At 37.7% G+C, this 23,165-nt stretch overlaps 1 protein-coding gene across 14 annotated transcripts in view; it reads left to right on the top strand.

Annotated features, from left to right (window-relative positions):
- Window positions 1–16,325, top strand: part of CACNA2D1 (calcium voltage-gated channel auxiliary subunit alpha2delta 1) — a 472,576-nt gene extending 456,251 nt beyond the window's left edge. For 13 of the 14 annotated variants that reach the window (XM_072147264.1, XM_072147265.1, XM_072147275.1 and 10 more), the window contains 2 exons: window positions 529–611; window positions 14,558–16,325. In XM_072147264.1, the coding sequence (XP_072003365.1) occupies window positions 529–611; window positions 14,558–14,674 (200 nt within the window). In that variant the 3' untranslated portion in view covers window positions 14,675–16,325. Of the gene's footprint in view, window positions 1–528; window positions 612–11,509; window positions 11,578–14,557 lie in introns of all 14 variants that reach the window. The other variant, XM_072147262.1, reaches the window with a different exon arrangement.
- Window positions 16,326–23,165: the final 6,840 nt, after the last annotated feature.

The following is a 23,165-nucleotide window of genomic DNA, read 5'->3' as shown; positions in this document are numbered from 1 at the left end:
TGTAGGCCCAACCAATCTTAACTTTTTAGATACAATCTGCTACCCCTGGTGCCCGCTACATCATGTACAATAAATTTACCATACAAACTTTAAAAAGCAGGCCCACCCGAACCAAAATATTAATAACTAATAATACACTTGCACAATGCCAGCCAACATTCATAATATAGACTTGGCTCACTGATACTTTGTGAATGACACTACATATGCTGAGATATCGCTCACACAATAGAAAGTTAATCAGTGACTAAAGTACTGATTGAACATAAAAAAGAAGATCTGACAAGAAAATGAAGTTGTACCATGTTTTTTACAAGATTTTTTTTAACAAGACTTTCAGTGTGCAATCCAATGTAGTATTGCCATATTTTACACCCATGTACTTCAATGTACTAAATTATTTAAAGGGTAGGTTTTTCTGTGATCAGCTGAAGTTGTATGACATGAATTGTATAAAAATGTTGTTTTCAATTTAATATATATAAGCATTGACATTTCATAGAAAATCTCCCTAACTAAAACCTAAAGCTAATGGTCCAGATCCATGCTTGCTTGCTCAAAATCCAAGGTATAGAAAAGGTCCAGATGCTTGTTTTGATCAAGATGATTTGGTAAGTAATTAATTCTTAATATCTTTATTAAGAATAGTAGAAATTTATTTCACCTGAAGTCCTCGGGTATAAACACAGATTCACCACCCTTTGCTATTTCTGAACCAGCTGTTTTACCTGTTTAAATGTCCCCAAATTGAATATTTTTCTCATTGAGCTTTCACCTTTTTATTTCACACTATTATTGTTTACTTTCATTTGCAAATGTGTTGGTTGTGAGTGGTTTTGCACTAATAATTAAATGCCTTTTTATGCCTCTCTATCATCTTGCATGTGTTTACTTACATGTTGATCTCTAGATTGTGTTTATGATGAATATTCACTTTCACACAACAAATAAAGAATATTTAGCAGATCTTGCATGCCATTTTTTGTTGTGACTATTTCCCCCCTTACAATACCTCCATGCCAAGTAAGGATGGTAGGCTGCGAAGTGGGCTGGCATGGGACAAGACATATCCAGCACAGTGGGAAGGGAAGGGTTTATATGAATAAACTCTCTATATAAATAATTTTAAATAGATAAATCTCCCCTCCACAGAGTTGCAGACTATTACAACGTTTCATAGGATCATTTCATCTGAAACAATTTACATTCCATTGACATCATTTTCATACCAAGATTCTTATAATTATGATTTTTTTCTCCCTGTACTACTTTCAATTGTTACATCATTGATGAATGAAAAATGCGTAGTAGCACATTTCTGTGTGCTAAAAATGGGGCTCTGGTAATGTCTCTCATAGCCCTTGAGCTCAATTTGCATAGTGTTAAAATTTCATGTTACAGCTTAACTATGGGAGCAGTGCTCCAAATAAACATATTACTGTGTTGTAGGCATGTGGTGGCTTATAGACATTGCTTCTCCACTAGGATATTCTGAGAAATATGTTTTTCAGGATAGGATAAGGAGAACGTTGCCTCTCTAGCTACCTTGTAAAGCAAACCCTTTTTAACTCTCCACATGTCTTCAAGGCGGCCTTAATTGACAAAACTTTTACTTCCTGACCCTAGTCAAAAGCCTATCTTGAAGATAAACCAGTTCTTTATGCTGAACTAAAGAGACACAAGCACATTGAAATAGTGTTGTCTACTGGTAATCTCTTCCTTTTGGGATAGATATTTTCGCTTTAATCCCACATCATGTTAATTAGGCTTCCTGCAAGTCATGCTTGATGTTAAAGGGGAAGACTTAAAACGTAGCTATAGAAGCAATATTTTCCTTATCCCTTTAAACTAGATAGTAAGAGATGTGTGAAAAGGGACAAATTATCACACCGTGACAGTGAATACTGTAGACAGGAGATCAAATGAAAATCAAACCTAAATTTAGACAAGGATTCTCTATGTTCCCACCCCAAAAAGACAGCCATGAAAGAGAGAGAAAATTCGATTTTTAACTATATATTGATTTGTTAATAAAATTGACCAAATGATTAAAAATTATATGAATAGAACAAAAATTTCTTAATCCCTCAATGCCTTTTTTGTTTTTGTGTTTCAATCTTCACTTCAATCTTCACTTCTATACCTTTTTTTATTTTTCCTGTGTATAAAGATGTGTAAGGGCTTGTTTTCTGCATAGTAAATTGTAACTTGTAGTGACAGTATTTAGATTTATAGTAAAATGGTGAAAAAGTGGTGTTTCTGACATTTGGGTGCTATTTTCCATTACAGGGTTCAACACCGGGAATAAAAGTATTTATACTCTAATAGATTAGGACTTGTGGAATGAAACCTAACATGTTTATGATTGTGTTTGTTTATTTTTACTATTTTTCTGAAACCCCCCAGGGTACTTCAGTATATATATAGCTTGCCATAGTTCTGCTAAATTGTGCCACTGGCACACTGTTACAGATCTGCAACAAAGGTCCTATATAGAGATGAGCGAGCACTAAAATGCTCGAGTGCTCGTTATTCGAGACGAACTTTTCCAGATGCTCGAGTGCTCGTCTCGAATAACGAGCCCCATTGAAGTCAATGGGAGACTCGAGCATTTTTCAAAGGGACCATGGTTCGGGAATAAAATGTGTTAATTAATTGAAAAAGAATGTCTTCTGATAAGTTAGCATATGTATGCAAACATCTGCAATCTATTCTTCACTGTTCCGCGCGTATATTATCTCCCGACAAGTTAACAGATGTGAAGAACAGTGAAGAATAGAATAAAAACAGTGACCACAGGATCATTTAAGTGAAAAACGCAGTGAAAAACACAGTGAAGAATAGATTGCAGATGTTCTGCACATCTGCTTACTTGTCGGGAGATACGCTGTCCCGGGATCCGCTGCTCTTCTTCCACTGAAGTCTCCCCGATGTCTCCGTGCCCCGATGTCTCCGTGCCCCTATGTCTCCGTGCCCATATGTCTCCGTGCCCATATGTCTCCGTGCCCATATGTCTCCGTGCCCCGATGTCTCCGTGCCCATATGTCTCCGTGCCCATATGTCTCCGTGCCCCGATGTCTCCATGCCCATATGTCTCCGTGCCCCGATGTCTCCGTGCCCATATGTCTCCGTGCCCATATGTCTCCGTGCCCATATGTCTCCGTGCCCCGATGTCTCCGTGCCCATATGTCTCCGTTCCCCCGATGTCTCCGTGCCCATATGTCTCCGTGCCCCTATGTCTCCGTGCCCCGATGTCTCCGTGCCCCGATGTCTCCGTGCCCATATGTCTCCGTGCCCATATGTCTCCGTGCCCCGATGTCTCCGTGCCCATATGTCTCCGTGCCCCGATGTCTTCGTGCCCATATGTCTCCGTGCCCATATGTCTCCGTGCCCATATGTCTCCGTGCCCCGATGTCTCCGTGCCCATATGTCTCCGTGCCCCGATGTCTCCGTGCCCCGATGTCTCCGTGCCCCGATGTCTCCGTGCCCCGATGTCTCCGTGCCCATATGTCTCCGTGCCCCGATGTCTCCGTGCCCCGATGTCTCCGTGCCCCGATGTCTCCGTGCCCATATGTCTCCGTGCCCATATGTCTCCGTGCCCCGATGTCTCCGTGCCCCGATGTCTCCGTGCCGCTGCCCGATGTCTCTGTGCTGCTCCCCGGTGTCTCTGTGCTGCTCCCCGGTGTCTCTGTGCTGCTCCCTTGTGTCTCCGTCCTGCTCACCGTGTTCTGCAATGTCTTCTTCACACATATATATTGTTCTTCACATGCTATTTTGTTCGCACCGTTCCGCGCGTATCTTCCGACAAGTAAGCAGATGTGCCGAACATCTGTAATCTATTCTTCACTGTGTTTTTCACTTAAATGATCCTGTGTTCACTGTTTTTATTCTATTCTTCATTGTTCTTCACTGTGTTTTTTTAATTAAATGCTCGATCTCGAGCAGGGGAAATACTCGTCCGAGCAACGAGCCGTCTCGAGTACCTTAATGCTCGAACGAGCATCAAGCTCGGACGAGCATGTTCGCTCATCTCTAGTCCTATAGTCTTATAACTATGCATCTATGTTTGATATTTCTTTTCCAGTGAAACAATATTGTCCTTTACTGATTAGGAAGGGATACTGAGCTGAGTAAAACAAGTTTTATTTCTGCTGTGAAAACCCCTTTCATAGTAAAAAAAAAAAATAAATAACTCCCAAACAATAAAAGTACTATGTGATGATCTTTAAAAGCTATGCAGAGATAATTATCTCCTTTGTGGATATCACCCCTTTAATAGTGGTACATATCATAACCACCAATAATTAAAAATGTATATGCAGTCCCCAACTTAAAAATGACTGACTTACAGACAATCCTTAATTACCTTTGGTAAAGCTCTCTGGATGCTGGTAATTTACTGAACTTTGACTCAGTCCAAAATTATGACAATCCAATTGTCATAGGGACAACAAAATTAATTGTCTGGAAGTATATTTACAAAACTTACAAATTCAATGCAAAGGGAACCTGTCACCACATTGTCACAAATACAGCTAGTGACTAGTAGTAACTACCTGACACACTTCTTTTAGAAAAAAAGTGTTTCCCTTGCATCCCCATAAATTAACTTTATCTTATATTACCTGGCATCAGAGAGTGTGTGTCCTTGATTAGGAAAGGCACACGTTCATCTATATAAGATCTTAGAAGCTCATGAGCACATGAGAATCATTAGGTTTAAGGAACTACCCAAGGAGCTCAGAGAATGAATTGTAGCAGGGCACAAATTTGGAAAAGCTTACAAAATAATTTCTGTAGCCCTCAAGGTTTCAGAGAGCACAGTGGTCTTCATAAAACATAAATGGAAGAAGTTTGGGATGACCACAACTCCTCCTTGACTTTGCCATTCAGCCAAACCAAACAATTCTGGGATAAGACCCATGATGAGAGAAGTAAAAAATAACTGCAATATCATTGTGTCTGAGCTTCAGATATGCAGTAGGGAGCTGGGAGAAAGTTCCAGTCAAAGACACCAGTCGGGAGAGTGTGCTGACAGAAGCCTCTCCTCAGTGCAGGAAATATGAAAGCCTGCAAAAAAAAACACATAAAGGACTCCCAGACTATGAAAAAAAAGATTCTCTGATTTTACTTTTTGGTGTTAATTCTAAGAAGGATATGTGGAGATAACCAGGCACTGCTCATTGCTTGCCAAATATAATCCCAACAGTGAAACATGGTGTTGGCAGCATCATGCTATAGGGGTGTTTTTCAGCTGCAGCCATAGAATGACTCGTTGAAATTGAAGCAGGGGCATTGCTAGGGTGGTAAATGATCCAGCGAACGGGCCTCGATACATATGTATTGCACTTTCACAAATAACCACTCCTGTACATTACACCCTCACATTTGGTTGTGGCAATGATAACTTTACAGTGTGGAGTAATGTCCCCCACACAAGTCCCCTGTAATATACCCCACATATCCCCCCAGTAATGCCCCCACACTTTCCCCTAGTAATGTCCCCACACATGCCCTCAGTAATGTCCTCACACATCCCCTCAGTAATTTCTACCACACAGCCCCCCAGTAATGCCCTCCACACAGCCCACAGTAATGTCCCTCACACATAACCCCAGCAATGTCCCCCACACATCCCCCCAGTAATGTCCCCACACATCCCGCCAGTAATGTCCCCACACATTCCACCAGTAATGTCCCCCACACATTCCACCAGTAATGTCCCCCATACAGCCCACCAGTAAAGTCCCCCACACATTCCCCACACATCTCTCAGTAATGTCCCCAACACATTCCCCCAGTAATGTCCCCCACACATCCCCCCAGTAATGTCCTCACACATCCCACCAGTAATGTCCCCCATACAGCCTCCCAGTAATGTCCCCCACACATCCCAGCGGTAATGTCCCCCACACATTCCACCAGTAATGTCCCCCATACAGCCCACCAGTAAAGTCCCCCACACATTCCCCACACATCTCTCAGTAATGTCCCCAACACATCCGCCCAGTAATGTCCCCCACACATCCCCTCAGTAATTTCCCTCACACAGCCCCCAGTAATGTCCTCACACAGCCCCCAGTAATGTCCCCCACACATAACCCCAGAAATGTCTCCCACACATCCCCCCAGTAATTTCCTCACAAATCCCACCAGTAATGTCCCCCATACAGCCTCCCAGTAATGTCCCCCACACATCCCACCAGTAATGTCCCCCACACATCCCACCGGTAATGTCCCCCACACATCCGCCCAGTAATGTCCCCCACACATCTCCCAGTAATGTCCCCAACACATACCCCCAGTAATGTCCCCCACACATCCCCTCAGTAATTTACCCCACACAGCCCCCCAGTAACGTCCATAACAAAGCCTCCAGTAATATCCTCAAACAGACCCCCAGTAATGTCCTCAAACAGCCCCCCAGTAATTTTAGTCAAAAATCCCCCCAGTAATGTCCCCCACACATCCTCTGAGTAATATCCCCCCACATAGCCCCTGAGTAATGTCCCCCACATAGCCCCCACAGTAATGTCCTCCCACATCCCCCCAGTAATGTCCCCCCCACATCCCCTCAGTAATGTCCCCCATACAGCCCCCAGTAGAGTCCTCACACAGCCTTCCAGTAATGTCCCCCACACAGCCCCCTAGTAATGTCCCCACACATGCCCTCAGTAATGTCCTCACACATCCCCTCAGTAATTTCTACCACACAGCCCCCCAGTAATGCCCTCCAGACAGCCCACAGTAATGTCCCTCACACAGCCACCAGTAATGTCCTCACACAGCCCCAGTAATGTCCCTCACACATAACCCCAGTAATGTCCCCACACAATCCGCCAGTAATGTCCCCACACATCCCACTAGTAATTTCCCCCATACAGCCTCCCAGTAATATCCCCCACACATCCCACAAGTAAAGTCCCCCACACATCCCCCACACATCTCCCAGTAATGTCCCCAACACATCCCCCCAGTAATGTCCCCCACACATCCCCTCAGTAATTTCCCTCACACAGCCCCCAGTAATGTCCTCACACAGCCCCCAGTAATGTCCCTCACACATAACCCCAGTAAGGTCCCCCACACATCCCCCCAGTAAGGTCCCCACACATCCCGCCAGTAATGTCCCCACACATCCCACCAGTAATGTTCCCCATACAGCCTCCCAGTAATGTCCCCCACACATCCCACCAGTAATGTCCCCCACACATCCGCCCACTAATGTCCCCCACACATCTCCCAGTAATGTCCCTCCACATCCCCCCAGTAATGTCCCCCCCACATCCCCCCAGTAATGTCCCGCATACAGCCCCCAGTAAAGTCCTCACCGCCTTCCAGTAATGTCCCCCACACAGCCCCCCAGTAATGTCACACACAGCTCCAGAGTAATGTCCTCAACACAGCCCCCCAGTAATGTCCCCCACACATCCCCCAGTAATGTCCCATACACAGACCCCTGTATTGTCCCCCATGAAGCCCCCCTAGAAATGTGCCCACATGTTCCCCCCTTTCTTTAGTTCCCAACATGTTTCCCCCTCACCTCACAGATGCAGCTCTGTGCAAGTGCTTCCGCTGAAGGTCATGTGATCATAACATCATCACAGGTCCTGCAGCCTCTGGGTAGTAGTAGTCTCCCGAAGGCTAGGACCGTCAGGGGAAAGCAGTGTGCCTAGAGTACACTTTCTCATCATGACCTGTGTTCCTCAAGGTTCTGAAGCGCACGTTGGTCTCCATAATTCCTAAATGGAAGAAGTTTGGGGCGACCACAACTCTTCCTCAACTTGGCCATTCTCCTTCTGCCAACTCCTGTACATTACCCCCTCACATTTGGTTGGGACAATAGCAACTTTACAGTATGGAGTAATGTCCCCTATACATCCCCACCATAATATATCCCATAATCCCCCCAGCAATGTCCCCACAAATTCCCCCAGTAATTCCCCCACACATCCCCCCAGTAATTCCCCCACACATCCCCCTAGTAATGTCCCCACACGTGCCCCAGTAATGTTCCCTACACAGCCCACCAGGAATCTCCCCAACACATCCCCCTAGTAATGTCTGCACATATTGACAGTAATGTCCTCCACACAGCCCCTAGTAATGTCCCCCACACATAATCCCGGTAATGTCCCCTACACATCCCCCCAGTATTGTCCCCCATGAAGCCCCCAGAAATTTGCCCACATGTTCCCCCCGTTCTTTGTTACCATTATTTTTCCTTCTCACAGATGCAGCTCTGTGCATGAGCTTCCCCTGCAGGTCATGTGATCATGACATCATCACAGGTCCTGCAGCCTCCAGGTAGTAATATTCTCCCCGGCAAGGGAAAGCAGTGTGCCTGGAGCACACTTTCTCATCATGATCTGTGTCCTGAGGACAAGGATCTTGATGAGAGTGGGGAGTGCCTTTGGAGCAGGACGAATGTCCTGCTAACCTAGAGATCCAGGGCTCTGGCCAAAAGATCCCTTTTGACCTAACAGCACCACTGATTTGAAAGAAAGATGAATACGGACAAGTACAGAGATATCCTGGATGAAAACCTCTCGTAAAGTTCTCTGGACCTTAGACTGGGCCAAAGGTTTACCTCCCAACAACACAATGACCATAAGCACCCAGCTAAAATAACAAAGCAGTTTCTCAGAACAACTCTGTAACGATTCTTGACTGGCCAGCCAGAGCCCCGACCTAAACCCAACTGAGCATCTCTGGAGAGATTTGAAAATGGCTCTTTACCAATGTTCACCATTCACCAGGATCTGCAAGAAAGTTCACTGGCAGCCCAGTTTAGGAGAAGATTCAAACCCAGGAGTTAAGAAGGCTGCATATCAGAAAAATGGCTGTAATTAATGTACAGTGTCTCACAGGAAGCTAATTTTTGGTGAAATGGGGACAACTTTTAGTCCTTTATAAGCAGGAATTTTTGGTTTGGGGGGTATTGCCACTTCCCAAAACTCCTATCTATCCATCCATCTATCTATATATCTATATCTATATCGATTTATATAAAAACAGCTATTCGTGGTGGTGAACCCTGTAATGTAAAATAGCACATGTCCAGATTGCCACTTTTTCACCATTTATAATCAAATCAAACTATACTCAAAATGGCAGCAATGAAAATGTCACCTAGTCCTGCAAATAATGAGACCATACACAAGTTTGTTGTTGTAGTATGAAAAGGTTACAAGCATCAAAAAATGGCAAAATAAAGATTTTTTTTTTCCTAAATAAGGTTTACATTTTTTTACATCTATTAAAACATATTAATACCTATATGAATTTGGTATCACAGAATAAATGGGACATACCAGTTGGAATAAAAATGGATTGGTGACTCTTTTGTGACTTAGGTCATTCAGTACAAATATGTGGGGGGTTTCCTCCACAGGGATATGGAGTGGAGGATAAATTGTATACAAAGGCCAGTCAAAATTGTTTTTCTTCTACAGACTTTGTTCCTTCAATGTCAGCAAGAAACCGTTGAAAATGGTTTATGACACTGCTGTAGCTGGGAGTTTGTTTCATGGGATAACATGTTTTGGTCCGGGAATGACAAAAAGGGATGTAGGCAGTGATAAATGTGACTAGAGGGAGGGGGGCCTTTTCCTACCCCACTTTCCCCCAGCCTCAGCTTATTTGGCCTAATTGAACTAGGTGGTTTATGAACACAGTAGGTGTCCCAGCTTCAAAGGGCCTCTGCAGCCACTTCATCTACATGCACCCCCCCAAAGTCTCAAACAAATAGCCATAAAAACTCTCAAACCAATAGGTTGAATAGGGACAGTTATGGAGTTATAGTCCATCCCACCAGAAGAACAAATACATTTTTGGATTGGATATTTTCAGGAGATCACAATGGTCCAATTTCTGGGAATCTAGAACACTTGGGACCATAGCAAATGGCTCAGGTTTGGTATCAATGCGATCCAGGGATTCACCTGGATGCAATGATACCAGAACCATGACCCTATGACTTCCCCTTGAGAAGCTATGGCTTCTCTAGGGCTCTGGTTGTAATACCAGGTAGTAGGGACCCATGAACCCTCCTGTTGGGTGGGCAGAGGTGTGACTCCACATGATATAATCAGGCACCTCTAAGGCCACATTATCTTTTTTTCTGGGAACCATTTTAATATCAAGAGCAGAGAAGGATCTTAACGTGTGGACTAACAGATTCCATTAGGCCCAACACACACAATGTAACAAACTTACTGAACTGCTGTTACTTGTAGTGCTACTCGTATCTTGTACTCTGTGTAACTGTATACATCTCTAATGTGCATATTGTTTTGCCTAGTGTGCCCTTAAGGCAATTAAATATAAAATGTAATCTGTGTTGCTCTTTTATATCGATCCACGAGATGCAACCGGGTTGGTTCCTCACCCTTTATAATCCCTTTACGGACTGAGCTTAAATTAAAGAATAACTGGTGGCAGCTCCATGAGTTCAGGGCTGTGAATTATTTTTGTGCCATATCTGGAAGTTGTGTGGACAACTTTAAATCACTTCCTTGGGCTCTCAGAACCTGTGTGTCTATAAAAGGATAACTAAGTGACTTTGCGTACCCCTCAGGGGTCCGGAACGTCACAGTTTCCTTCACAGAAGATCAGGGCAGTTATGGGTGATGAGAAGGAGGGTTTTGCAGAGACAACAGACAGGAGAATCTTAGAAAGATTCAATGCTATTTAAAACAAAGAATCAAACACTCTATATAAGCTAATTATGGATAGGAAGAGTGTTTTTAGTGGGTGTTTTAGACAATTTAGGATTAAAATCTCCAAGTGCATTCATTTACTTGATGTTAATAGGAGTGGTAGATAGCTGGGTCGGTGGTCTCTAAAAGAATATAGTAGGGTCAGTAATTATTATTTGTCTATGATTCTGTGCATTTTTTATTGTATATGTGATTGGTATGTGTTGTTTGTGTTGTATATACTGTAGCAAAAATAATTTCCCCATTTGACATAAGTAAAGTTTTATCCAATTTTACCCCATCTTAGAAAACAAGCCCTCATGGCTCTGTACATGGAAAATAAAAGATGTATGGATGTTTGAATGTGGGGGCAAAAAATGTAAACACAAAAGCGAAAAAGAGCAAATTTGTTAAGGTGTTAATGGAGCCCACCATAATATACTGTTTATGTTGACCACTTAATAAATTGACCAAGACATCAATTTATTATTTGGGGATTATAAAGTATTTATTATGGTGATCATAATTTATTATTAACCACAACTGATTATTGTAGTTTCCATATGAGTTTAATACGGCATTCAGTATGTTCTTGTGTGAAAGTGTTTTATGCATTTCGTTTAGTGCATTTTTTTTATTGCATGTTGCTGTTTAAGGATTTTGGTTTCATTTGTTTTAAGTATTGTCAATGTTTTAGTGAATTATTGCATCTTTCTAACAGCTCGCCAATTGCATGCTAAATCATTGTGTGTGTCTTTCTTTATGTTCCCTTTCTTTTTTCTACACTCTGCTTTGCGTATAAATGATAGGATGAGCCTTTATGCACAGTGAATGCTGCCTCTTCAATGATGACTGCTACACCTATCTTCATTTTACTGCAAGTATTCTTATACTGTGGAAATATTCACACAAATATATATATATATATATATATATATATATATATATATATATATATAAATATATATATATATATATATATATATATATATATATATATATAAACTATTTCAGTGTATTGCAGTTAAACAGAAATTTTGCATACATTTGTCAATTTGTAAGTTTTTTTGTATAGTGTACTTTATGTTATAGGTTTTACATTTATTTTCAATTCCTGATATGTTTTACAAATATCAATGATCTATTAATACTGCTTTTTGGATGTAAAAAATTTACAAAAAATGTTATAATGTGTCTAGGGTTTATTGGGTAGCTGTGGTTGGGTTGTTTTTGGGTACTTTCATGTTGGGGTTCATAGCATCAGTGTTAGTGAACATAGTGACTGTGTTTACAGGTAAGTGATAACATTGGGGAGATTTTTTACTACCTTTCTTCTAATTATTAAAACAAAGCTTAGAACTTATTTGCAAACTTTTTTTGCCACTTTTCAATTGATATTTTGTATTTATCTTACAAATCCAGCTGTTTAGACTAAAGTTAGGTATATTCTCTGTCACAAAAAAGTTCATTCTAGACAGCAATGTAAAAAAATGTTATCTGAAATACTTTATTCAGACAATAACATTGTGCAAATGGAAAAAACAATATAACCAAAAGCATTAAATAAAGAAAGGGGAAGATTTATCATTTTTTAATAGTTGCATCTCCCACAACAGGGAACAATGTTAGACTAACAGGGACAGTTGCAATTTAACCTAAGAATCCACCTAAGACTAAGAAACTAGATAAATAAGAAACAAGACAACTAGAAAAAGAAAAGATAAATCTCCCCCAATGTCATGGCTCTCTGTCCTTTAGTATTCCCGGTTAAACAATTTCTCTAGCATGACTTTGGTGGAGTTGCGCACAAATAATAGCATGTTAAAGTCAAAGGGAATTTAAAAATGAAGGGAAAAATTGTATAGTGTTAAAATATTTTTAAAACCACTGCAGTTTCTATTTAACAAATAAAAACATATAACAAATATAAACATAATTAATTCTCAAAAAATTAAATCCTACTACTTCACCAAAGTGTTTCAAAAAATGCCATCACAAAATATTTTGTTCCAAAATTTGTCATAAGGCAGGATGTGACGAGCTAAGTGCCCATAGAAGCAGTGACAGCTTATGAGGCTGCAGCAGCAATCACTGTGATACAAAATCGCTGCATTTTGCATGTACAGCATTATGAACTTTTGTAGTTTTCCTACTACTGTTATAATGCACATTTTATCACATCACTGAATATTAACAATTTCACCTACTGTATGGATAAAAATTTTACTAGAAAGTGTAAAGCTTTGATGGGCAGCAAGATTTGTAATAACTGCTGAATTTATTTCAACTAATTCTCCCTCTCTAATATGTAGGCAGGTATAATATGTAGGCAGATATAGGCAGACAGACCATCTAAATGGATTGAGCTGCAGTGATAGTGCAGGTTCCCCCCATCCCTTTGTGATCATCACACAAAATGGCTTTGTCCCATTGGTAAACAGAGATTAGCAGTGAGATGCTTGCCATCATTATTTGGAAGACTAACTAGCCCCCACCTATGTTTTTTTCCTCTGTAGCCACACATGGAAATGGCCTTTTAAACTATTCACCCGGAATAAAGCTAAAAAATTTTTGGATGGCTGGCTTCCAATATTTCTGGATTTTTTCTAGTATAATCCTGAATCTTTTGAATTGCTGCAGTCCCCTATAATAAAAGGCATTCATAAAATACTAACATAACGTTTTTATATATTTCCAAGGACTACATAATTATAAACGAGTAATTTTATCTAAATAAGATCAATGTATTTTGAGACATTCTTTAATTCAAAAATAATGTAAACTTGTTTTTGTTTGTAAAGTAATATAGATGTTACATTTGGAGTATTACTCCTTATAACATTCTTATTATCTTGTTGCCAAATTTGAACTGGTTGCGATAGACAACAAGACACAATAGGAGAGCTATATCAATGTGTTAGTTTTTAGACCAATGCAGAGTAGAACTAGAAAGTTCTCTGGAAGATTAATCTGGTGCACTATAAGACTGCACCTCCTTTTAGTCTTTCTGGTTTTCTGTGGCCCCAATAGTTAATTTTGTGGTGCAAGGATGGAATTTTCTGACCCACAAGTTATTTCTGGCACTGACAACACCCCCTTTTGTCATGGGCATGCACCTTTTTTATAGCAGTCGGAAAACTACCTAAAACTGTTCTAAAACCATAAGTAAATGTGCAGCGGGGCATCTCAGGTGCAAATTTCTCATATTTTCTGGCGTAGAGAGATTGATAAATCACCTCCAATTTGTTTACACTTACTTGGAATTAACCCTGAGAACCCCAGTGGTAGAACTGGACAGATGAAGGTTGCTGAAGGTTCCCTGAAATTCCCCATATGCAATAGAGTGTAATCTGCACAGGAACTTTGGGACTTTTGAACACAGTCCTGCTGCTCCGAAAAGTCAGACTCCAGTCATCAGACACAACCCTTATAAGCCATTTAATGGCACCAACTTTAGCTAGAACTTGAGAATTAGTAATGTTGGGCTGCTCTAATAACATGTGATTACTAGCAAATTTCTTTAAAATTAATCTTGGTGTGTGCCAATAATGTGTGTACAAAAAATGGGCGTAACAACCTTCAAGTTGCAATTCATTGGCCATAGGCAACCAGAATATTGAATCAAAGTATAGCATTTAATAGTGAGTCCCCTGTTTTCAGTAACTACAGTGAGCTCCCAACTCCTCTTTTTGATGTTCAAAAGCCAACTTAACTTTTATTGAAATCATCTTATTCTATACATTAAATAATTTTGCCTTTTAGTAGTTTATAACAAACACACTTTGCCTGTCATATTTATAGTATTGTACGTACATCATTATCAAGATTATTAATCCATTTACTTTTTTTTCTTGTAGGAAGATGACAGTGATTGTGGTGGAGTATCTGGTTTGACTCCTGCACTATGGTCCATGATAGGCATTCAATTTGTCCTGCTCTGGCTTTTATCTGGTAGTAATCATTGCCAATTATGACCCTAAAAACCAAAATCTACATTTCTTAAATCAACATCCTGCCAAAAGATTAACCTTCGGTTTTCCTTGAATGAGGTCACTTAATTGAGACAATTAAAGAATGGCTGTGTCTATGCTGTGACTTTTCTGTGAAAGATTCACAGAAACACCTACAAAGTCTGCATGTCGGAGTGTCAAATCCTCAGTGGCATCATGTGTGAATGCTGCATCATCTATGCCATCAGAACAGAAATCTACAGTAAATGTGCTTTATTGAACAAACTATGATGATCTCTTTGTTGCATCGTCAATGACTTTATGTAAAAGGGCTCCCTTTAATATTGCTTCTGTACATCTGATTTGTAAAATTTATTTGACCTTCAGTTTGTTGCACCCCAGCCCTATATGCGTCTACTTGTGTACATCAGATCTATTTTATTATTGTGTGCTGTGTTTAGAAGAGCACTAATGCTTTTAATATATAAATGTATGTGGAAAATGAAATGCTCCTGTTTAGTCAAGTGCATCTATATTGGTTAGTCTTCTAAAAAACACAAAAACAAAAAAAACAAACAAACTGAAATGCCTTATATTGTATATTGAATGGCTTGATTTGCCAAATAGAATTACTAACACAAAGACATATATACTCAAATGGTTTTATGAGCATCAAATATGAAAAGTTGAATAAGTGTATATTGTACAATATTTGCATATACATTTGGTGAATGTTTGAGAGCTTGACCTTTGTGAATCTCTTTGGGTGCCGTGTAAATCTTTTCAACTCTAGTTTTGTACATGTAGTTCTGTATCAAATCTAACCAAACTTTCTGAAGACTGAGGGATATTCAGTTAGAATCATTTTGGTTATGAAATGTACCAATGGTATTTAGCATGCTCATGCTGCTGCTATTTTATTTTTTGTTAGGATGAAATTTCTAGTGTTTTTTGAGTGAATATTTTGTTGCACTGCAATCTGATGCTAATTAGTTACCTTTTGTGATAATTTTCCAATTGTTATCTACAATTTATTACAGATAGTGTAAATGAATGTAATGTAACAATATCATTGTAAATTATGGTATCATAAACATTTATTTATTCTATTATTTACTATTTATAATCAACTACAAAATCTCAGAAGGAATTTTAACGTCCAAAAAACTAAAAAACTGATGATGTAGCAAACAGGTGGAGAACATTCACCAGTTGGTTCATAGTTTTTTTTTTTGCTTCTTTATTTGGTACTTTTTAATCATTAAAAAGAAGAAACAATATAAAAAGTTTTATTATTTTACTGTTTAGTTATCTTTAATTTAATTTAGGTATGAAAATAATTTTGGTCAAATCATTTGTGACCTTGGCAATTAAGCTACTCGAGAAAATGGAAAGATATATTTTATAAAAAATTGTTGTGATTCAAAGTTAGAACTGAATCACAAACTTTCAAAATGCTCAGCACATAATCAAATACAACCTTGGACTTACATTTTAGTAGTTTTAATTAACAAATACATCCAAATTATGTAATTAAGATTTTCTTTTAAAAATATTTCTTTTTTGGTATTTGTAATTCTATAATATACATTGACATATAAATGCATGTACTTTATAAAGATAACAAAATATTAAAAATGTATTTACAATAAAATTGTTAAATTTTAAGAAACTATTTTATTTTAATGTCACCCTTTAATTGTGCATATTTCTATTGAATTCTACTGTAAATTTCATAATTATTTTGACTGTTTTACCTTTTTAACGAATTGTGACTTCTTAAAAAAATAAAATAAATATAAAAATACAATGAAATGCACTCTAAATATTTAAACATTTATAAGAGAATATACAAAAAAAATTCCAGCAACATTTTTGTCCAAAAAAGTTAGACAAATGTATTGTCACTAAAGAGGTTTTCCAAAAAAACTAAAAACCCCTGGAGACTTTTTCAAAACAATATAATTTTTATAATAGGACACACGCTTATCCTGAGGACTTCCCTGATTAAATGGCGGTTAATTGATGTCACAAACACTGTACCTGTCCTGGGCTCAGTGGTTATATTTGAATAACCAGCATGTGAGTTCTAAGCCTAGCGATTAAATTGGCCAGGATTCAAAAATGTTATATATGGCTTGGGGGGTCTAGCTATAAAACAATAAACCACTTGCCACTAGCCTCCACCAATACTTCCGTTCACCTGCGGCACTGCCTGTCACTTCCAGATCTCTGTTGAAAGTGTTTGGCTGTGGCCGTGGTAGCGCCAGCCTTTGTAAACAAAAAGAACTTGGCGGTAAGAGGGGGCATTAGCATGACGGGAGTGCTAGCGGAGGTGATATTTGTTTTTAAAATAAATTATTTTCTTTGATAAAATAATTAGACTTTTCCTTCATATTCCATTTTGTACATATTTAGTTAGACTTTTTTTTTAGTTGTTGAACATTTCGTTAATATAATAAAATGATTTTGCTATCTATTTGTACCCAAGAATATTATATTGTATACTATATCAAATTCATATATTTATTCTAGACTGTTATTAACAATCCTTTCAAAGAATCATGTATGTCATTAAAAGAAGCATTTATAGCTAGACTATAGTCCAAATGAATAAGACTTTTCATCTGGACAAAACTAAATTTGCCAAGTTGAATACAGTATTTTTTATGTTCTATTTTTATGAGTCTATTAGATAGATGCAATTTAGTGACATCTATTACAGGCATCACCCATAGGTCCCGCTTGTAAAAAAAAAAAAAAAAAAAAAAAAAATATATATATATATATATATATATATATATATATATATATATATATATAATAAGGTACTGTATCTAAAAATATGAAATGGTATGACATGGTACTATGCTACCCCAACAGTTTGTTTTTTGTAGCCTGACAATTTTGTGTTTTCCATGAAAACTCATACTTTTATTTTTCAAATGAGTTGCAAAATGAATAGAAAATATAGTCCAGACATTGACAAAGTTGAAATATTTTTTTTCACTTAATGCTCCCTTTGCTACAATTACAGAATTGCAGACCTTTGGCATACTATCTGTTGATTTACAGAGGTAATCTGGGGAAATTTTCCCCCATGCTTCCAGAAGCCCCTCCCACAAGTTGGATTGGCTTGATGGGCACTTTTTGCATACTATACGGTCAAGCTGCTCACACAACAGCTAGATGGGGTTGAGATCTCTTGACTGGGCTGGCCACTCCATTACAGATAGAATATCAGTTGCCTCCTTCTTCCATAAATAGTTCCTGCAGAATTTGGAGGTGTGATTTGGGTCATTGTCTTGTTGCAGGATGAAATTGGCTCCAATCAAGCACTGACCACAAGCGCTGTCGACACTGGCGTTTGGCAGGTACTATTTAATGAAGCTGCCAGTTGAGGACCTGTGAGGCATCGGTTTTTCAAACTAAAAACTCTAATGTGTTGTTGTTTAGTTGTGCAACCTAGCCTCCTACACATCCATTAGCCTTCTTACGTAGTTATCAAACAGAATGTACCATTAAACCACAGGTGGTTGTTGGAAATATGCCTATATTCGACTATGTAGATGTTGCATTAAAAACCAGAGATTTGCAGCTAGAATAGTCATTTACCACACTAACAATGTATATCGTGTAATTATGATTCATTTAATGTAAAGTTCATAGAGAGAAAATGTTTTTTTCTTTAAAAAATAATGAAATTTCTAAGTGACCCCAAACTTTTGAGCGGTAATGTATATATAGAGGCCATTACTCAACCTTAGGGGAACAATTTTGCCCTCCTCCTCATTTCAGCATTCTTGTGCATCCTCCACAGTGTAGCCTATAAAATCACCAGTCTGTGGTTTATTATGTTCTTTCTCTGTGCTGGTTATCTCTTTTATTCCGTATCTTGTTTGCACAAAAAAACTGCGATAACCAGCTATATGGGAGGGGGCAAGATATTCACATGTATTTTAGAATAATCTATTAGAGGGGCTGCTGTCAGTAGGAGAAAGTCCTATTGAAAGATGCTTAATGCATTTGTAAATGGTCATTAGTCAGAGCTCTACTCAATCAGTCCTTAACATTTAAATAGCACTGAGAAAAGTGGTATGTTAGGACAAATCTGAAATTAATTAGTTTTTTACATTAATATAAAGTACATTGAAGGATAATGATTTTTATATTTATTTGAACATAAAAAATCAGTGGGAGGGTGAACCTCAACAATACTGTAGTGAGATATATAAATATAACCAAATTCAAATGGTAAATTTAAATAAAATTGGTTTCCCAAAGAGGCACCAAACAGTAGGTATTAATGTCATTGTCTGCCCGGATTACCACTATTTTTCAATCAGGAATGAATATTATTGGCTGCTCAGAAAGGTATAGGAGAGTTTTTATCTAGCACCAAAAATACCAGTGTCAGTAGATGCAATACTATAATTAAGATGGATGTACTATTAGTTTGAATTGGGGGGTATAAGTCTATATGTATTTTATTATTCAATTTATTATTAGATGTACCTTCAGCTAAAATGGTTTTAATGTGGCTATTGGCTAGATTTGGTATATTAAAACATTGGTTCACACACTATTGGACATTCAAGGGAGCACAAAGTTTAAACATGGAGGTTTTCCTGTTCTTATATTTGTACTTCTCCATTGTTTTTTGGGCATATATGTGATATCTAAATATGGCATAAAAATGGGAAGTGTTTTTATTACATTTACATTACATAAGATGACACAGGATTGGTTGAAGGATGGAGGCAGTTCATTTGAATGCAAGGCAAGTAGAAGAAAGGGATAAGTAGAAATTTATTTATAAATAGAAAGGGACTTTTAAAAAACAAAAACCAGTTATCTGAATTTAAAAAGAAGGAATGAAGTTTAAATAAAATTTATATATTCTATGGAAATGAGTTTTGAAAATTAAAATTTTACTGATTATTTTGTATTTAATACTATGTTGCGAAAAAGTATTAAATGTACTGTGATGACACCAACTATATTCCCCAGAAGAGGCTGCAGTGGGCGAAAACCAGAGTTGGGCTATGCTATTTGCTGTCCTGTTGACTTGATTGTATTATTACAGTTTTAGCTCTTTTGCGTGTATATTCAAAAATATTTTGTTTAAATACATTGGGTAATTACACACTTTACGTAATCCATCTAGAAGAAGAAAAATAGCATCAAGTATAGAGGAACATGGTGTGATAGTTTGGAAAATGGATCTGGTAAGAAAACGGATGTATCCTGATTTACAACTATTCTTGATGTTATTTACAAGTGAAGGATCATCTTATTGTCTGGAGATTCTAAATGAAAAATAGAAGTAGAGCTCTGATGAATGATCGTATAAATATGGGAAAGGCTGATGTTTACTCCTGAGAGAGTACAAGACATATAATAGTTCTCTCATTGCAGTTAGCAGGAGATCCTTGTGGCTGTGCAGTTCTGTGGATATAGAATTCAGTTCAATGTGGTTACAGCACATAATAGTGGAGACCGAGGAGTTCCCCTGGTCCTTATTAGTTACTCCATCTCACTCTGTCTACAACTTTTAGTGTTCACACTGGAACTCAGCCTGCACCACATGCGCACATACACCTTCACTACTTGCAGCTCCCTCCTCCCAGCTCTTCACTCTAAACACTTTATCTACACAGATAGGAAGCTGTTAACCCCTTACTGCTTACACAGCACAGACTATAAACTTCATGTATTTATTTCACTACTACTTGTAATTCCATACAGTGAAACTACACTTTTACATGATGAAAGCTGCAGTTCAACACACTATACACATCCTATGTTAAATTCTCATTATCATTATTAACACAATAGGGACACTTTAATGTAATCCTATGCATTTGTATATAACAGGCATACATTACCAGCTGCAATAAACAATTTCTGTTTCATATACAACTAAAACTTGGCTCACACTAGGCTTTGTCTAAAACCTTTTACAGATGCATTATTACAAACTTAACAGAATGGAATATGCTGCATTTAGATCAATTATAAAATGCTTTTGTTTCAACAGATTGGGGGATATTTATCATACATTGGCGCTTGTGTGCCGGCGTATGATAGCCCCGCCACTGCAGTTACCCAGTGCGATACATCAAGAGGCTTCCACAGAGGCCCTGATAAATATGCTCCATTGTATCGGTTCATTCAAGAACTATGATTTTCTTTATAAAATCTGAAAATGTTGAACTCTTTCTGTAGTGTTTTACTACAATCTGTAAGAAAAAGTAATTTTATAAAAATAAACAAAAGAAAACAGTGGAACAGAAGAAAACGAGGAACAACACTAATCTTGTTCTTGGTGCAATTGATTCCATTATTGCTATTGAAAATATTGAAGTAAAATTATATTCAAACTATGTTTCCTTTTCTGGTTGCATGAGTCTCTGCTGGAATAGCCATGAATTGACACTATACAAAACACACATTTATACAATAGTAATGATATGCATACGTTTTATTTTTGATAATTTCTTGTTTACCTTTTGTGGTGAAACCTCTAAGTGATGCAATCTTGTTGAAATAGGAGTTTTTCCCATAAGGATCTTGAATACTTCTCGTATTGACTTCACTCCCAAGGACGTTTTAAAGTTTAGTACATTAATCAAATCATGTGGAAGTGAAAGCTGAAATAAGTGCCTATAGCAGCCAAAATAGCCAAGTCAAGCTAAGGACATCTACTCTACTTCAGGGACAGCGTGAGGGGATGGAAAACCGGGCATTTGCCCAGGGTCCCCTGTCCTAAAGGGGCCCCCTGCAAATGGACTTTTATGGGCAGAGAATGTATTGTTCCTTTAAGACCAAATGGTTGAATGCCTGTCTATATAATGACCATGATTTTCTGAAAATAAGACAGTGTCTTATATTAATTTTTGTTCCTAAAGGGGAATTAGGTCTCATTTTCAGGTAATGTCTTATTTTTCTATGAACAAGAATTAATTTATTGTTGAAGAAAAAAAATCAACTTCTCTAACATCCTTATAACTCGCCAAACTTATTTCATGCAGAATTTCTTGTGACTCCATTTCTATTGGAATCATTGGCTCATGTTTAGCAATAGCATTTTCCTTAAATGAACCCTTCTTGTCTGGGTATAATGCTTGTATTGCATTTTCAGCGCAACAGTTAGGGATGTTATCCCATGAATTATTCATCCATGTTACAACCTAAATGATCTACAAATACTAATGTATGCCATGGGTGGAGCTGCTGCAATGACTTCCACTAGGTCTTATTTTTAGGGGAGCTCTTATACTTCTAAGCTTGAACAAAATTGTACTAGGTCTTATTTTTGGGGGATGTCCTATTTTAGGGGAAACAGGGTATCCTCTATCTTTCTAGTTATCTATCTCCTATAATTTGCCTATTTCTATGTCTATCTTTATATCTGTCTATATCTAACCATTTATCTACCTATCTATCAATATAATGGAAATTGTAATTTTATTATTTGCATTGAATAGAGTGAATACAAAAATAAATAATGTTCCCTATGTTAGCTTACAGGGAAATTCTTTTCAAACTTATTAATATTTTTATTACATCTGTGCTTCAATTTTTGAATTTTTATTGGTAAAATATATTATTTTACTGCCAATTATTTAATTCACTAGATAAAACAAATGTTCTCTTTCGTTTCAACATTGTAAATATATATCTTGCCTAAGAACAGGAAAATACAATCCATTAGTAACTTCTAGCCAAAGGATAAAGTATAACATTAATTTACATAAAAGAAGCCAGCATCACTGCCAAACCATTGAATGTAGTTTCTGTTTATATCTCCATTATAGCAAACTTTGGCAAGCATGAGGATATTTTCTTATACTTGGAGGCATTTAGTATATAATGTATATTAATTTAAATATTTCTACCTTTTATATACTTCCCTATTGTTTCTTTAGTATTATCCTTTTTGGGTTTACTCTGTTTTTGGGAAAAAAAACTCTCTTGAGAGATCTTTTGTAACTCAATAATTTATATAAAGATTTAATTTAATTGTCATCAGACATAGATTGAACTTGTGACATCTTACATTGCATGATCCTTAATAATTATTCTTTAATAAATCAATCAAAATACATTGTAATTACTGTTGTGTGGTTTTATATGGTGACCCTTCATAGAGTAAAATGTCAAACGCTCTCGGTAAATGTATGCCACAATCTAGCGTTTGTTTGCACCATTTTACCATGATTTGTGCCAAAATTGCAACTTTATTTAAGTCCAAATCTATATTTTAAGGATATATCTGTTGCAACACTGACAATTTCTTGTGTGGCTAATTTTGCTAGGCAAATATATGCATTAAAAAAAGTCTAGATATGATAGAATCTAAATCCCTAAAATAAATAACCCTACTGTCTGGATTCTTGTAATACATTTTTGGAGTTATTTAGATTATTTTCTTGTTTTGTTTTATTTTTGAGCCAGATGTGGGCATATGAAAAAAGTTGAAAAAATTACACAATCACAGTACAAATTTGCA

The sequence above is a fragment of the Engystomops pustulosus genome, chromosome 4, assembly GCF_040894005.1.
Source record: "Engystomops pustulosus chromosome 4, aEngPut4.maternal, whole genome shotgun sequence".
In the NCBI taxonomy this organism is placed as follows: domain Eukaryota; kingdom Metazoa; phylum Chordata; class Amphibia; order Anura; family Leptodactylidae; genus Engystomops; species Engystomops pustulosus.
The sequence above is the reverse complement of the archived record's forward strand: the minus strand, read 5'-3'. Positions and strand labels throughout refer to the sequence as shown.